Source organism: Engystomops pustulosus, chromosome 3 (assembly GCF_040894005.1).
Source record: "Engystomops pustulosus chromosome 3, aEngPut4.maternal, whole genome shotgun sequence".
NCBI lineage: Eukaryota > Metazoa > Chordata > Amphibia > Anura > Leptodactylidae > Engystomops > Engystomops pustulosus.
The window spans coordinates 47703235-47721301 of record NC_092413.1 but is presented as its reverse complement, the minus strand read 5'-3'; the positions used below and the strand labels follow the sequence as shown (position 1 = coordinate 47721301).

The 18067-nt window shown below is 41.2% G+C and overlaps 1 protein-coding gene across 2 annotated transcripts in view; it reads right to left on the bottom strand.

Annotated features, from left to right (window-relative positions):
* Positions 1–3421: 3421 nt before the first annotated feature.
* The window catches only part of NPHP1 (nephrocystin 1), a 56265-nt gene continuing 41619 nt past the window's right edge, over positions 3422–18067 (bottom strand). For both annotated transcript variants that reach the window (XM_072140717.1, XM_072140718.1), the window contains exons 18-21: positions 14751–14863; positions 11449–11522; positions 5962–6006; positions 3422–4960 (exon numbers count right to left, since the gene is read on the bottom strand). In XM_072140717.1, the coding sequence (XP_071996818.1) occupies positions 4682–4960; positions 5962–6006; positions 11449–11522; positions 14751–14863 (511 nt within the window). In that variant the 3' untranslated portion in view covers positions 3422–4681. The remainder of the gene's footprint in view (positions 4961–5961; positions 6007–11448; positions 11523–14750; positions 14864–18067) is intronic.

The window sequence follows — 18067 nt, the reverse complement described above, 5'->3', positions numbered from 1 at the left end:
TGACAACTCAATCATATGGTACACCCATTCTATTTTTGACAGACTGTGACACGAGATTACGCTGGTAACAAATAGTCGTCACTATGAGAACAGACTTTTCTTATGTATTGCTGCATATCACAAGTAGTCACATTCCCATTGAATAAAAGAGAAAAATAGCCGAGAAATGGAACCGATCAAATATGACATCAATGTCTAAGATGCCATGAACTCTTAGGAGGAGGACAAGGGACAATGATTAACTCCTGAGGACTATTGCTCACCCATTAGAGACTAATAGATTTTTATCTGGGTGACCAATGTAACCACACATCTTTTTGGCTTCATCATTGGCTATTGCAAATTTTTTGATAAAAATGTATGAGCTCAATCTAATAACTTAAGAAGTCAAAGCAGATTTCTTTAACATTGTGGCTCCCATTACGTTGTGGTTTCCAGTAACACTGTAATCGGAGTTAATTTTTATCTAATTAAGTAATAGGATTACGTGTTAGTGTTGGCACAGGTAAACCACATCCGTTTTATATGAGAGGAGCAATTGAACTATGATCCAGCAAAAGTTTTCCTATTGTTATCCAATGGGACATCCTTTATACTATCTGCTTTTAGATGCTCACTTGATATGATAAGATTATGTATAATCTCTTTTTTCAGAAATAAGTCGCTGGGAGCTACGGACAAAGAAAAGTATGAATTTTTTTCAATGCAACAACATAGAAGTGATTTTGGACACTAAACCACTGGGTTGGTTGTTTAGTATCCCAAATCGCCCTGACAGGTTCCCTTTAAAGTCAGTAAAGGTTTACTGGAACCCTCCAAAAATCTCTGTTTATGCAAGTTTGACTGGGACTATTTAAGTAGCAGATACAATCACACTGAATAAAGTCCCTTTGTACTGATTATAGCACTGCAGAAGCTTTGGCTTATCGGCATCTTTCTGTTGATCAGTAGGCGTGTCACAGATGCTCATAGATGTCACGTTGATTATTTTCCTTAAAAAATTGTTCAAAGCTAAATGAAACATATGTCAGATATACCAAATATAGCAATATTGTGTGTATGGGGGAACCCGACTATTGATTGGTATTTGCGATGGGGGATGATGTAGCTCAAGTGTTATTCAGACATGGAAAACAATAAATATGCTTATTACTTCTTGTCAGTACAGTTTATTAAATAGAAGGTTTCTTAGAGGGCCAGTCCAGGATACATGAGAATGTTTTTGATCAGCCTTCCACTGATTTCCAAAATAAAGGTCTCATCAAAATGCATCATGATAAACCAGGGAGACACTTACTCATAGATCGCAGCATTGTGACTGGTAATCTTCTTATATTTGTTATCCATGGCCTCCTTCATTAAAATCAAAAGCAAGAGGGGCTCTGGGGGGGTGTAACCATAGTCCCTACATGCTGCAGCTTTACAGGTTGTTACAGGTTGTCTCATCCACCCCTGTTCCCTCAGTACTTCCCCCTCTCTCTGCTTGATGTATTCTCACCAGAGCCTCTCCGTGCTGCAGATCCACAAGATGTTAAAGGAAATCTACCATCAGGATCTAGGATGGTAAACAAAGGACATTTACATAATGATGTGTGTCCCCTCTGACTGAATGTGAACTTCTTTTACCTTCTTATGCCCTTTTTTTTTAAACAAAAAAAAAGTTTTAAAAAGTGTGAAGGGCCCCAGCCTCCACAGCTGTTTATAGAACTTGGAGCCCCTAAGGTTCATTTACATATATATTTTTCTTTGTAAAGTCAAGGGCACCATAAGCTAAAAGAAGAGTAGATCCTGTCAGAGGATACACACCAGTATGTCAGTGTACTTGGTTTACAATCCTTGATCCTGGTTGTAGATTGCCTTTAAACTGTCCAGGAGTACTTCCCCTCCCACTCGGCATTGAAATATCTGCTACCATGAGAATACATCAGACAGAGAGTTGGGGAGTGCTGCAGGGAGCAGGGGGTGGATGAGACAGTGTAACAACCTTTAGCTGCAGCATGGAGGGGCTATGGTAATGCCCCCGAGAGCCCTTCTGGCTCATTAGCATGATTTTACAAGTTGATTTTATAAGGAAAGATAACAAATATAAAAATGTCACAGTGCCTGGATCTATGTGTAAGTTCCCCTGGTTTATAATGATGGCTTTTGATGGTAGATTTAAATTTAAAATCTAATACTAAAAATGTTATATAAACTTGTTATTTAAGTGACTTTTTGTATTATGTATTGTATTGTATGCCTTATACTCTAGTGGTCTCAGATCATCACAAAAGTGATCTTCTCAATTGTATCGCCGATAGAATTGGTAATAGTCCATTTTCTGTACTGTTAATTCCATGAGTATGAATGGCTACATTGGTTGTGAAACAAAAAAAAAATGTAACCTTGTGTGGACCAGCACTGTTGGCATCAAAGAAGAAGATACATGGATATTTCTCTGGATATTTTATTACTTATTGCATGTTTCAATATGTTTTCAAACAGTGACGTTGGTTTGTGTGCACACGTAATCTTGGATGTTTAAAACATTGGACCTGCCAAAGCTAAAAATATGTTATCACTTTCTACACTGTTGGCTTACAAGTGATAGAACTATAATAGAAAGTGAAATCATAACACATTGCTATACACACATTTGTTCAGCAGTATGCACTACCACTCCCCTTAACCTTTAGTTGTCCATTGCCCCATTCACCTGTACCCCGTGTTTGAAATCACCTTCTCTTTCCATGTTTTATGAGTCTTAACACAACCCTAAAAGACGTTCATTAAGATTATGTGCATATTTATCAAGCCAGTGGGGCGTAAGGGGGGGCACGGGTGTCTGGGAGTGGGCCGGCGTGGGGCGTTACTGTCCCCTCGCTGCCGCCGGTGACTTTTCATATGTAAAAAGTTGCTGGCTGTGTTTATTTCTACACCAAGCCCTGCCTGGTGTAGAATAAGTTCTGCGCAGCCTCCTGCCCCAATACATCAAGAGGTCCGCCTCTTCATGTATGCTGCGGTGATTATGCGCACGAGCGCCAGCGTATGATAAATATGCCTCTTAATGTCTAAAAGTTAGCCAGACATTCTTAAACTGAACCAGATTTATTTCAGTGTCTCGAAAGCTGGACCTTTTACTATCTCCATTAAATCCAACTCTGCGTTAACAAGTGCTACTCTGCAGATTTTGGTGTGGGTGTGATTTTTCATCATTATTTACAGGAAGTCTGCTCCAGCCCAAGACCACCTATGTGACAATAGAAAGAGTAATTAGCATATTGAAACTATGTTAGGCTCCCTTCTTTTACATGATCTTGTGCTCATCAGGCTCATAAAATAATGCCTTTGATAACTCAGGTACGGTGGGGGCTTATTCTGGTACGCCGGAATAAGTGGGTCAAACAATAATTTTAATAATTTATTTATATGAAAAAGACACGCCAATAAATACTTTGTGCATCATTTAACTTTTTAAAAACACACACAATATTTGTAATAAAAAATAATCTGTTGTATAAATATAAAAGTGGCTTAAAAATATTGCTGTAAGAGGGCGCCATCTTGTAATTAAAATGGTCTTTTATTCCTGTCTAAAGAGAAAGTGACAAAGTGACAGTGTATATGTATAATGTATGGGGTTTTTACCATTGAATTATTGATATGCCACTTTACTCTGACTGCCATTTCTACACTGAACAAAATACCTACAGTCACTGCAGGTAGGATTACATAAGTGCGGCACAGTAAGGTACTATCAATGGTGAAGCTCTTCTAAAATTTAAAAGGAACCTGTCTCCAGAATTTCACTAATAAAACTAATGACAGGCTCCCATAGCATAAAGTTACCTATTGCCCACACTTTTTTAGCTAAAAAAAAATTCATAGTTCCTATCGCGACAAAAAATTACTTTGTAAGCCTGCGTCACACCCTGCAGCAAGTCAAAAGGGGCATGTGTTATTCATGCAAGGTAGTGTTTTAATCAGTCAAGGTGTTTTCCCTCATGCCCCATCCCTTTGTCTGACATTATCCTCGGCTCTACTTTATCCAAAGAAGGGGAATAAAGGGAGATGTGGCATACATGAGCCGAGTCACACACTGCCTTGCATAAATATCACATGCCCTTAGAATCTGTTCCTACTGGCAGAGTGCCAGGTAGTCTTACAAAGTTCATTTTGTGGGGATAGGAACTATGACATTTTTTAAGCTAAAAACAGTGTGAGGAAAAGGTAGCATAGTGCCTTTCATTAGGTTTATTAATGAAAATCTGGTGACAGGTTCTTTTTAAGAAAGCCCCCTCCTGAGTGAAATGACTCCAAAGCAAAGTCAGATTTATGACTATTTTAAAGAGAACCTGTCATCAGGAGCCCTTTATCTGGCTCCTCCATGTGTCCATAGAGAATAGTGTACACATTGCCAAAGTGTTTTTATAATAAAACCGTCTTTTCCCGATAAAAAGAAAAGTTAACTGAAAGTTTACCTTTCTCTCTGCAGAGCAGTGTCCCATGTCCCATGGGAGAGGCCAGTGAGAAGAGACCCCACCCCTCATCAGCATAATGGTTTTCCGAGGTTGGGGCGAAACCACTCCTCACTAGCCACTCCCATAGGACACGGGACACTGCTGTACAGATGACAGGTTCCCTTTAAGATGCCCCCAGATGCTCATGTGTTTTCAGGTTACAGGATCCTGTATAGGTGAACTTACAATGTAACAAGTGATGTTCTAGTTGCTTCAGGAAAATCATACATTATCTCAGAAATATCAAATGGCTTGTGAAGACTATCAGGCGACAGCAAGGAATGAATGGCCCCTTCTTTTTCCCGATTTTGTTTCAGGAAATCAGCAATCGATTTCCAGCGTGAAGCTTCTGTCTCATCATCTGCCCATCTAGGTTCCTGGAGGAAGGTTGACTGAAGAAGAGGGTACGCGGTGTCGTGATATACTTGGATAAAAGTATTCTTCAGGAATTCTGCATCTCTCTATAAAAATATAATATATGTACAGTATGTGGCACAAGGAACCTAAACAATTAAAAAACCCAGATACTGAATGATACCTTATCAAAAAGCAAATAAAGGATGTGATTTAGTACTTTTAATTTTAATTGTAGAGAAGGAGGTCTGCAACATTATGAGGTCTCTTATAAAGGCTTTAATTTATTTTTTTGCCAAAATATAAAATTATACTAAATGTCAAGACCCTTAAAAGAATACTGCTGTAACAACTAATGGGTTGTGAACCCACTGTGCTATCCTAGCAGTTGCCAGACCCTCCCCAACAATGTCCTGGAGATCGGGTGAAGTGCTGACAAAGCATTTCATCTGATCTCTGAGAGAGCTTCGGCAGTACTCCCTCCCTGCCGCTTCTACATGAGTATTACTGGCAGTATAAAGGACCTTAGAGTGAGATATGGATGTGACCGATCACACATGAACCAAGGTTTCCTGTATCACGTTAAGGTCCTCAAACCTTTACATGCTAAATGGATGTAGTAAAGCTGTGTGTGTGAGTAAATATATGTGGCAGTGCTCTACTTGTGCGTGTGTGACCACCACAGACTTTTTTATTGGTCTCAAATATATTTGTCTTATTATCTGTGGTGTGTTTTATAATTCGAAAAATAGTTAGGATAAGTCATCAGGTCAAGGGAAATTAATAACCAAAGGGTAGTTTCACATTGGTGTGTGTGTTTTAACATTGTATTGAAAACATCTGGTTTCTTAGCCTAATCAGTAAAAAAAAATTGATCTTTCATCAGTTTTTTTTGTGCACCCATAGACTTCTATGGGATTCCGTGATCCACATTCATGAAAAAGAACGGACATTTTTTTTAATAACTTTTCCTAAGGACAACGGATCAGTGAAAGAATAATTGAAAACAATGGCTTTGTGAGGCATCGGTGAAAATCACTGCTAAATACTAAATATTAAAGTCCCAGAAATGCTGAATGATAATGGAAAGTAATATATGAAATGTTACCTTCTCTGATCTCTTTAAGGAATTTTCTTTTTCCGCCCATCCACTCTAAAAAGTATGGATGAGATAAACATACAAACATAAATACAATATAAATGTTTATTGAGATGTATACTGTACATGTTTGTTTATATGGCCTTAAAATTTAAATGATGACATTACATTGCTACATTGTTTTGTTACTGGAATAGAGGCTCCCATTACTAAGCATCATTCGCCTTGTTACAATGGGACAATTACATGATAATCATATTTCACACTGGTAGTTTAGTAATCTATACTTTATAATCATTTATTTCACAGGGATGACGACTACTAATCATTTTTTTCTAATAGAATGATGTGAGCATCAACTTAAAGGATATTCCCATCGCAGCAAATTTATGGTTTTAAGATAAAAAAAAAGTCATACAATTTTCCAGTATACTCAAATTCCTCACAGTTTGTATAACGACATTAAAGGAAACCTACCACTTAGAATGGTCGGTGTAAGCAGTAAATACCGAGCACCAGCTGGTGCCGGTACTTACTTTCGTTAGTGTTATAAACCGCGGTATCGCGGTTTTAACACTTTTTAAACTCTAGAGTAGAACAAGCTTCGGCGCTGCGTGCGCCTACATAGGAAATGACGGAGGCGTTGCGTGCACACGGTCGTGCGCAGCGCCAAAGCCTCTTCTGCTCTAGAGTTTAAAAAGTGTTAAAACCGCGATACCGCGGTTTATAACACTAACGAAAGTAAGTACCGGCACCAGCTCACCTTGAGCTGATGCTCGGTATTTACTGCTTACACCGACCATTCTAAGTGGTAGGTTTCCTTTAATTTTCTGGAATGGGAATACCCCTTTAACTCTGACAATGAAGTTTGACAATTAAGTGTGGTAAGTGAGCAGACTGAATCAACTATGAGGGTGCTGCCATAATTCGTTCTTCTTCCGTTTTTAAAAAGACTGAAAGTGCATGCTGTGAAACGGATTAAATCAGCCAAACACATGGTAAACATATAAAAACGCATGCTTTATAAATCCGTTTAAAAATGGTCCAAAAATGGTTCAAGAAAGCCCTTGTGTGGCAGCACTCTGAAAGTGATACACTAAGAACTGCAAAGAAACTCACTGAGGTATTAGATTTCATAGACGCTCTATACAGGGGGGAGGGGAGCAGTTAATGCTACATTCACATTTTATTGATTTGACTTCTATGGCATGGTTTTTGCCTCCATCTGCACACTATGGGGCACATTTACTTACCTGATCACTGGAGTTTCAAGAATTGCATAAGTGCATTGCCCGACAATAATGGACTGTGCGGCGATTCACTAAGATCGTGCACCCGAAATCATGAATGTGCCGCTTCCCTGCTCAGGTCCGACAGAGTTGACCATCTTTTTAGTTGTGCATCTTTAGGCCAGGCCTTGCGACACAATTTGAAAGTTAAATACCGCGCTCAGTCTGACTGTCAGGCGTCATGCCCCCTATTTTGTGTCACATAGAAGCCAGCACAGCTGCGCCACAAAAGGGTCGCGTGCGCCACAATCCCAGCACACACACTTCTTAAATACCTGTACTAGCCGTGTAATCCCTGAAAAAGGTGCACAGTCCGACAAAAGTGCATGCGCGACCCTTAGTAAATGTGCCCCTATATGTTGTTTACAGCAAGCTACCTTTTTCCATCCTGCTCTCTCCTGCTGAGCAAAGTGTATGCTCAGTGGGGGCAATTGAGGGCATGGCCGGCGCCAGCACCCGGCTTACCCGGGCAAGTGCCGGGGCCCCAGAGCTTCCAGAGGGGCCCGCGGCGCACGCTGGCCCGATCTTAAAACTCAATTACATCGGCTACCTTGTGCCGCCGATGTAATTGAGAGCCGGCGTGCTGGTGCGGGTGACAGGGGGGCGGCGCCACAAGCGGGACCCTCCGAGGACTCTGCAATTGACAGGCAGAGCGTCTCTGTGCAGGACGCTGGCTGGCGACGTCATGACCTCACGCCACCAGCGTCCCTGCTGCCGCACAGAAGACGCTGCCCTGAAGATTGCGGCCCCAGAAGAGGAGAAGAGAAGAGGAGCGAGGGATGGAGCCCTGGACCTGCATGAGGTGAGTTAACGTTTATTATTTTTCTACTGCCCACTATATGGTTCCTAACTAATGGAGACTGGCTGTTACAGGTAAAAGGAGCTGTGTATTAAATTGAGGGGCTGTGTATTAAATTGAGGGGCTGTGTATTCATTTGAGGGGCTGTATATTCATTTGAGGAGATATGTATTAATTTGAGGGGCTGTATATTAACCCATTAAGGACGCAGTGTTTTACATTCATTTTTTCGCTTCACACCTTCTAAAATCTATAACGTCTTCATTTTCCCGTGTACAGAGCTGTGTGAGGGCTTTATTCTGCATAACAAACTTTACTTCTCAGTGACGCTATTTATTATTCCATGCCGTGTACTGGCAAGCTGGAAAAAATTCCAAATGTGGGAAAATTGGCGAAAAAACGCATTTGTGTCACTTTCCTGTGGGCTCAGTTTTTTTCATATATGTAGGTTTTATTGCATTTTAATACAAATGAAAACTTTTTCATACTATGGTGTAGGAACTGTGTGTGAGATGAGCTGACGTTTTCATTGCTACCATTTTGAGGACCGCCACTTTTTGATCACTTTTTATTAAAAAATGTATGGGATGTAAAGGTGGCGCTTTGGCTAATTAGGCGCCATCTTCCATTATGGGGTTCACCGTCAGGAATAACCATTTTTATATTTTGATCAGGCAGTTTGAGAAGCTGTGATGCCTGTTTTTGTGATTTTTACTGTTTATTTAGTTGTATATCAGTTGTAGGGAAAGTGAATCTTATTGAATTTATTTTAATTCTTTTAGTTTTTTTTAGACCCTCTAGGGCAGTGATGGCAAACCTTTTAGAGACCGAGTGCCCAAGCTACAACAAAGACCCGCTTATTTATCGCAAAGTGCCAACACAGAAATTTAATTTGTGATTTATACTCCCTTCTCTGTCACAGATTTCATTGATAACAGCCCGAGGACACCAATATAGTCCCACCAGGGGCGTAACTACAGTGGTAGCAGCCATAGCAGCCGCTATGGGGCCCACAGTCTCAGGGGGCCCCGTCATCCTACCTGACATACTAAAGAGTGTAGGATGTGCACCATTATATACATATTATGCAGCACATTGTACAGCATAACATGTATATCACATATATGTTATGTATATATGCTCTATATGTGTGTATAAATGTGTCATTATAACTTGCATGTGTGAGTATTCAAATATGTATATTTCTTTAGTGAGAAGGGGGCCCCATGAAGAAGCCTGCTTTGGGGCCCTGCTTCTCCTAGTTACGCCACTGAGTCCCAGGTAGCGCTGTCACTTTAAAATAGCTCTGTGCACAGCAAGTCCTGGGCTGTCTGGGACTGCAGGAAGATACCTGGAGTCATTTCTGTTGATGGCCTGAGTGCCCACAGAAAGGGCTCTGAGTGCCACCTCTGGCAACCGTGCCATAGGTTAGCCATCACTGCTCTAGGGTAATTTAACCCTAGATGGCCTGATCGCTCCTACCATATACTGCAATACTACTAAATTGCAGTATATGGCATTTTTACATAGGATTCGTTACAATGTGTACATGTACGGTATAAAGCGCTAAGAGGTTAATTCATTAAATTCTTTATTTTTTTAATTCCGCCACATGAGTTTACTGCTAAGGGGCCCACTGAGGCTCTGTCGCCCAGGGGCCCACTGAATCCTGGAGCCGGCCCTGGGAGCAACAGTACTGCAGCCCCCCCCCCCCCCCCCGCGGCCTTGGCTGAACAGGAGTGTAAAAACAAACACACAGTCCATAAAAACACAGTGATATCACTGGGGAAACACCCTGAACACTCCTGTTATCGCCTATAGTGGAGAGGAGGAGACGCCGGATGATGTATCACTGTACAGCATACAGTAGGATACGTCTGTCCATACATTTTAAGGTCATTGGAATGGGGATTCCCACCGTATTCTTAAAAAGTATGGCAAAAACACATATTTCTTGTTTTGTTGCCAAGAATAAAGGTTAGAGGGCCAGAAGATCCTGTGTGTAATAGGTACAGTGTAGCATAATGAAGGTAAGAAGCTTTAGCCACTGACTCCTTGATAAAATATGGGATTGGTTTGTGATCAGCACATGAGCCCAACCTAAGGTGCGATTGATTTATTCAATGAATTTATGTTGTAACTTGCCTAACGCAGGTGCTGTGTCTTCAGATGGTGGAGAGGTGTCCCTAAGCTTTCCCCATCCCATGTATTGTGTGCCACGTCCACTAATTATTTGTAGTACAGATATAATCTAACAAGGGGGCTACCCCTATAGCTACCCCTATAGCTGTATCACAGACTGACAATGCATAATTATAGCGCTCGCTTCTATGAATATATTGAGGCTCCACAAACAAGTCTCACAGCAGCTATTATTTCATTGTGAAATAAATATTAGCACTTTATTTGCAGATCAGTCTTCCAGGGTGGACTGCATAAATTACCAGTTTCATCATCATACTGCCTACTCCTACTTATCAGCATAGATTTCCTTTGGTGAAGAAGTTTTCGCCTTCCATCATAGCTTCTGGTCTAGCATCATTGGTGACCTTAAAATACTTAAAGGGATTGTCCACTTTACGCAAATATTTTATATGGTTTGTGTAAGGAAAAAGTTATACAATTTTCCTATATACTTTCTGTATCAATTCCTCGTGGCTTTTAGATCACTGCTTGCTGTTTTGGTATAGGAAGCTTCTATTTTTACTTCCAGTGGATAGAAATCTGTGATAGACACGCATACGGCTTGTGAACCTGCATGTCCATCACATCACATGGACAGATTTCTATTCACTGGAAGTAAAAATAGAAGCTTTTATAGCAAGCAGAGATCTAGACAACCATGAGGAATTGATACTGGAAGTTGGAAAATTGTATAACTTTTCCTTACACAAATCATATCAAATATTTGCTGAAAAAGGACAGATATTGCTAGGATGTGCCATCACTTGCAGGTCAGCATGACTCAGATCACAGGGAGCCTCACCAATCAATTGAAGGTACTGAAAGTAAAATGTATTTCTTTCTGCAGCTCCTCGATAAGGGTGGTGCTATGTCAAGACTATCCAGTCTGTCCTTTAGGGCTCATTCACACAAACGCAATGGGGACCGATATCTGCGGCCTGGGGTACCCATTGACGCAAATGGCACCCGGTCACTGTACGGTGAACGTGATCTGTGGCAAACTTTTTTTTTTTTGTACAAGATGTTTTAATTTTTGTAAATGAATGAAAACATTATAAAACCTGCACAAATTTGGTATCCCAGTGATTGTAATGACCCAAAGAATTAAGTAAACTTGTCATTTGGGGACACATAGTGAAACCTAGTAGTCTGATATATTTCTTTCAAGTTAATAATGAACTATACAATGTAAATGTATTATTTTTTTAATTACAATCTACTGACCCTTAAAGCATCCATGATATCAGGTTGCTCCATAAGTTTGGGAAAAGTTGCGAGGACAGGATTGCAAATCAAATCTGTAAAAGAAAAAGATTGCAAGACATACTTTAGCCAAAATACCCTTAGAATTACATCCAAATATATTTTTTCAAAGCTCCGCAAGTATAGGACATGTGTGTTCACTGAAACGTGACTGTGAGCCATAGAGGTCTATAGGGGCCGTGATCACTGCCCCCAGTATGGCCTTGTAAATAAGCCCCAAGGATGTATAATAAGTGAATTTGCCATGGTCTGCCTAAATGATGGCCTTAAGCCACATTTATTATGGGTTTTACACAGTTTTTAGGTACTTTTCCAGCATGGGGAAATGTGCATGGCTTCACACCAAAAAAAGTCTATGCGCAAAAAAATAAAGTCAGATCTCCAGTGTACAGTGAACTAGGCCAATTAATAGACGGTACCAAGTAAGACTAGACAGTCTTACACTACTCTGGATTTCTCATTCAGCGTCAGACTCGGTGATAAATAAATCCTGTCTAGTCCTACTCTGCCGGTCTAATGTGTGACAATTCATGATAAATGATGCTCCTGGAAGACATCAGCTGCTTACACTTTCTTTTATGTAACAAAGACATCGGATTCTGAGAAGTAAATTAACTCATTATGTGGAACAACTTATTCATCCTAAACAGCATATTTAATGCTCTGTATCATCTTCGTCCTTTATATGGTAACTGACCTTCATTACATATATCCAGTTCCGATCACATGTGGAGTATCAAGGGGGTTAAATGTTCTCCTATTTTTTATTGCTGTAATTTAAAGGCTATGGACACCTATAGTACATGCACACATATGGTACTAAGTTCTGTAGTAAAATAAGATGCACCTTTTACACTGAGCTTTCCTTGTCATGTATTTATAATACTTTCCATACTGCAGCCTCTTCTGCAATCAGAGTTTGGCGTTCCCTAGCACTGGTCACATGTTGCGTGCATCTCACATGCACAAGCATGCTCTGCTCCTCTTTTTTTCTCCATTTTAAGGCTATATTCAAATGAACGTATAGGGGACGTATGTACGGCCGCAAGCTTACAGCCGTACATATATCCCCTATTGATGGCAATGGCCACACGGAGAGTGTGGGACTGTGCCGCTCCATATACGGGGGGAAAAAGATAGGACAACCCGTACGCCGTGCATCTATACAGAGAGGGCAGGGGACACCCCTCCTCCTCTCCATGGCACGGGGCGTATGTCTGCTTGGTTATGGCCCAGCGGTATACGCTCACGTTAACCCCTTCCCGACATTTGACGTAATAGTACTGCATCGCGGGAGGTGCGTTCCCGCAAAATGCAGTACTATTACGTCATGCTTCTGGCACCGGCTCCTGAACGGAGCCGGCGCCAGAAGCTGCAGGTGTCAGCTATATATTATAGCCGACACCTGCCTCTAACACCCGCGATCGGAGATTTCTCCGATCGCGGGTGTTAACCCCTGACACGCAAGGGGCATTTCAGAAGAATCGGACCCCCCCGCGGCGCTTACCGGGGGGGGGTCCGCTGCTCCGATCGCAGCCCCGCGACTGCCGGTGTGAAGAAGAGCTTGAACAAGTGATCAGTGGATCACTTGTTCAAGCTAACCTGTAAAAGTTAATAAAAATGTTAAAAACACTACATAAAATCATTTTTTAATAAAAATAATTAATTAAATAAAGTTAGAGTCCCCTAAACACAAATATTCCCTATACACATGCAATAAAGTGAAAAAAACACAAAATCGCCAAAAACCCCCACATATTTGGTATCGCCGCGTCCGTAACAATCCGTACAATAACTCAGAAACATTATTGGACACGCTCGGTGAACGCCGTAAAAACAAAACCCGAAAAAACACCAAAAATGTACATTTTTCGTAAAATCTCTACACAAAAATGTTCTAAAAAGTGATCAAAAACAGTTATGTGCGCAAAAATGGTACCACTGAAAAGAACAACTCAACACGTAAAAAATAAGCCCTAAACTAGCTCTGTCAACCAAAAAATATTAAAGTTACGTCTCCGAAAAGATGGCGATGCAAAAACAAATGAGATTTCCTCTATATTAGTTTTTATCCAGTAAAATTGTAAAAATAAATGAAAAACTATATAAATGAGGTATCACCGTAATTGTAGTGACCTATAGAATGAAGATAATATAGTATTTTTAGTGAACGGTGTACGACCCCCAAAAAATACGAAAAGAAAGTAAACCAAAATTGACAATTTTCTTTTCACCCATACATTCAAGAGTTAATAAAATCTCATCAATAAGCTAATGACCCACTAAAATGAAGTATTTGTAAAGTGCATCTCATGTCGCAGAAAATAAGCCCTTATATGTCCTAATTGACAAAAAAATAAAGATTGTATAGCCAATAAAAATTGACAATGCATAATCTGCTCTGAATGGCGCAGCTTCCCTTCGATGCCCTGGCGTGTGCCCATACAGCAGGTTACCACCACATATGGGGTATTATTATACACGGAAGAGATTGGGTATCAAATTTTGTGGAGCGTTTTGGTATTTTATCCACTGAGAATTTGTACATTTTTTGAAAAACATTTTAATTTAGCCAAAAAAATGTTACTTTCAAAATTGCATCCGATTTTGTGTTAACCCCTGTAAAACAATTAAAGGGTTAACAAACTTCATAAAAGTTGTTTCACGTACGTTGAGGGGCGTAGTTTCTATAATGGGGTAATTTATGGGATTTACTTTTATTTAGGTCTCTCAAAGTGATTTGAAACCTGAGCAGGTCCCTCAATAGCAGGATTTTGCGTTTTTTATGAAAATGTGAAAAAACGCACCTAATGTTCAAAGCCCCATAACATCCTACAAAAATAAGAGTATGTATAAAAAACCATGTCCACATAAATTAGACATTTAGTGAATGTTAGTTATTACGTTTTTTTGCGGTTATGACTATGTATGGAAAAAGTAGAACATTTTGAAGTTCAAAAATCCAAAATTTTTCCAAATTTTCACCAAATATCTGATTTTCTCATAAATAAATGCAAAACATACCACCAAAATTTTTCAAATAACCTGAAGTACGATGTGTCACTAGAAAACAATTTTAAAATCACTTGGATATGTTAAAGCGTTCCGAAGTTATAACCACTTATAGTGACACAGGGCAGATTTGAAAAAATGGGCCGTGTCAGGAAGGTGAAAAGTGGCTTCAGCGTTAAGGGGTTAATTCCAGCCTAGCTGCAATGGAGAAATACCAAATACATAATATTCAACAACATTATGCAGCGTACCTGTGCTCTGCATACTTGTTCTTTCTTTCAGAAGAACATCCCCAAGAATTTGACGGTAGTACACCAACAATGGAACCTGGCACATGCTGCCAACCAATGTCTCGGGAAGTAGACTGCAATAAACACAGGTAACAATTATATAGAAGGAAGGTATTTCTTAAAACTTTCTATATGAACATGGTTAAGCAGTCTGCTCTATGTATAACACCTTAACAAATAATTTTTTCCCCATTTCTTTTATTTCAATTAATGTGATAAAAAAACAGGGGTTAAATAGAAGATTTGTATATAGCAACAAATATCATATATTTCATAAGTACACCAAAGAAAGAAAAAGAATTAGTGAATAAAAGAGAAAGGGAGGGGAAAAAAAAGACAAAATATCCATAATATGTACCGTATATACTCGAGTATAAGCCGACCCGAGTATAAGCCGAGACCCCTAATTTTACCACCAAAAACTGGAAAAACCTATTGACTTGAGTATAAGCCGAGGGTGTATTTTGCAGCCAGCCTGCCCCCTGTAGTATACAGCCAGCCTGCCCCCTGTAGTATACAGCCAGCCTGCCCCCAAGTAGTATACAGCCAGCCTGCCCCCAAGTAGTATACAGCCAGCCTGCCCCCAAGTAGTATACAGCCAGCCTGCCCCCAAGTAGTATACAGCCAGCCTGCCCCCAAGTAGTATACAGCCAGCCTGCCCCCAAGTAGTATACAGCCAGCCTGCCCCCAAGTAGTATACAGCCAGCCTGCCCCCAAGTAGTATACAGCCAGCCTGCCCCCAAGTAGTATACAGCCAGCCTGCCCCCAAGTAGTATACAGCCAGCCTGCCCCCAAGTAGTATACAGCCAGCCTGCCCCCAAGTAGTATACAGCCAGCCTGCCCCCAAGTAGTATACAGCCAGCCTGCCCCCAAGTAGTATACAGCCAGCCTGCCCCCAAGTAGTATACAGCCTGCCCCAATAGTAGTATACAGCCTGCCCCAATAGTAGTATACAGCCTGCCCCCATAGTAGTATACAGCCTGCCCCCATAGTAGTATACAGCCTGCCCCCATAGTAGTATACAGCCTGCCCCCAGTATGCCAAGTGAATAAAAAAAACAAACTTAATACTCACCCTCCGACGATACTCACCTTTGATGCTCGGCACGGCTCCCGGTCCTCGGCGGTGGCTCCCGGTCCTGGCGGCGGCTTCCGAACCTAGGTGGCAGCTCCTCTCTTCTTTCTTCACTGGCGGCTCCCGGTTACTTTGCTAGCCGGCAGTCGCGTCCATGAGATCTGCGGGCGGGCGCACACTATGATGCGGCAGTGTCGCCGCCGATGACGTCATCAGCGGCGACAGCGCCGCATCTTAGTGTGCGCCCGACTGCCGGCTAGCGAAGTAAGCAAAGAGCCCGGGAGCCGCCAGTGAAGAAAGAAGAGAGGAGCGGAGCCGCTGCCGAGAATCGGGAGCTGCCGCCGAGGATCCGGACACCGGAGGGTGAGTATTATTATTATTTTTTTTACTCTTTTTTTTTTTTTTTTTTAGTTGACTCGTGTATAAGCCGAGGTGAGGTTTTTCAGCACATTTTTTGTGCTGAAAATCTCGGCTTATACATGAGTATATACGGTAATTGCATTCTGCCATAAAGGCCCTAAATTATATACAACCATCTACGATTATTATAATCTTAAAGGACACCTGTCATCAGGTCTCTGTCACTACTTCTGTCACCTCTACCTGTTGGAGCAGCTCACAAGGATCCCATCCCAGCCTTTATCTAGTTATTTCATACATTAATCATTGTAAAATCATCTATTCTTTATTATGTAAATGAGGCTGGTCACATGGTCAGAGGCAGTGATGTCACCCTGTTACCCCTCCCCTCTCCTCTCCCTGCTCATGTCTGTGTGTAATGTATAGTAAAGTATTGCTAGTGTGTGTGCTGCATCTGCTGACATGCTGCATCCTCCTAATATACAGGTGAGAGACACAGACATCAGCTACACATGAATCTGACATGTTCTGCTGTAACATGGCTGCCTGGAGCTGTTGTATCTCTCTTATACACACACACACATGCACACACAGGCTGCAGGGGGCGTGGCCACCAGCACCAGGAAGCACATCATTATACAGCCTCACATCATTATACAGGCTGTCAGTCATGCACTGGGGGTGTGGCTGTGCCTCCCACTCATGAATAGAGTGGACAGCTTGAATATGCTAATGCTTCATTGGACATTTCACAGGTCATTTGCATACAGCTTTAGGACCTCATTGCTTAGGTTTACAGGCATGTAGAGGGACAATGAAGGGATAGAGGCAATGCTCTCTAATGGCAGTTTATGAAAATATATTTAGTTTAGGGGGGTTATTTTGCATGACGGGTTCTCTTTAACAATCTTCTATAGGCTGGCCAACATTGCCACTTTTCATCCAGATCCTCCACATCCAGCACACCATGTTCGCAGACACTGTTCTGCCCTCCAAATTCATTAACCCCGGAAATAACATCCTGGATTGTGGGGTTTCCAATTTCTAATTATAGCTGCCCTAGCTACTGCACAAGTCCTGTTTGTGGGAACAAATTCAGCAGAAATTGTGTTGGTGATACTACTATGGTCCGATTCCATATACTATTGATTAATAATATGACCTCTCTATCTCAGGGAAATTTAGCCATAAATGAGATTGGTTGCAGCAGCGCCAATACAAGCGTGAATGCGTTTGATAAATATTTGCCGGTCTACTAGGGGCCAGTTGAATACGCTGTAATGAAGAGACCCAACTAGGTGGAAACAATGCTGTCTACAGTTAGGAATCTGTTCCTTCTGGAATAGATATACTGGTTTGGTTTTAATCCCGCATCATGTAATAAGTCCTCTTGTAGGTCATGCTTGAAGTCAAGGGAGCTGCCTTACAAGGTAGCTAAAAGAGGCCTGGTATACCCTATCACAGTGATGGCGAACCTTTTATAGACCGAGTGCCCAAACTACAACCAAAACCCACTTATTTACCCTGATGTGCCATTTTAAGCAGTAACTTATTGCTATCTGTTCTTCCACTTCTTTAATTGTATCGGCCGCCTGAGGCCACCAATACAGTTGAAAGAAGGTGGGCAAATTCAGACTTTCACTATAGCTCTCTCCAGGGTCTCTTTGTTTAGGAAGAATGGTGGGTCCAGCAAGAGGACCTCCAAAGATAATGCACTTCTTTCAACACCTTCTCAATTTTCAAGCAGTTCCAAACAGCCAATGAAGTGTTGCTGTAAAATATTGCCTAGGACTGCAGGAAGATTTAATGGATTTGTTCCTGTTTGGTGAACTCAGTCCTGGGCT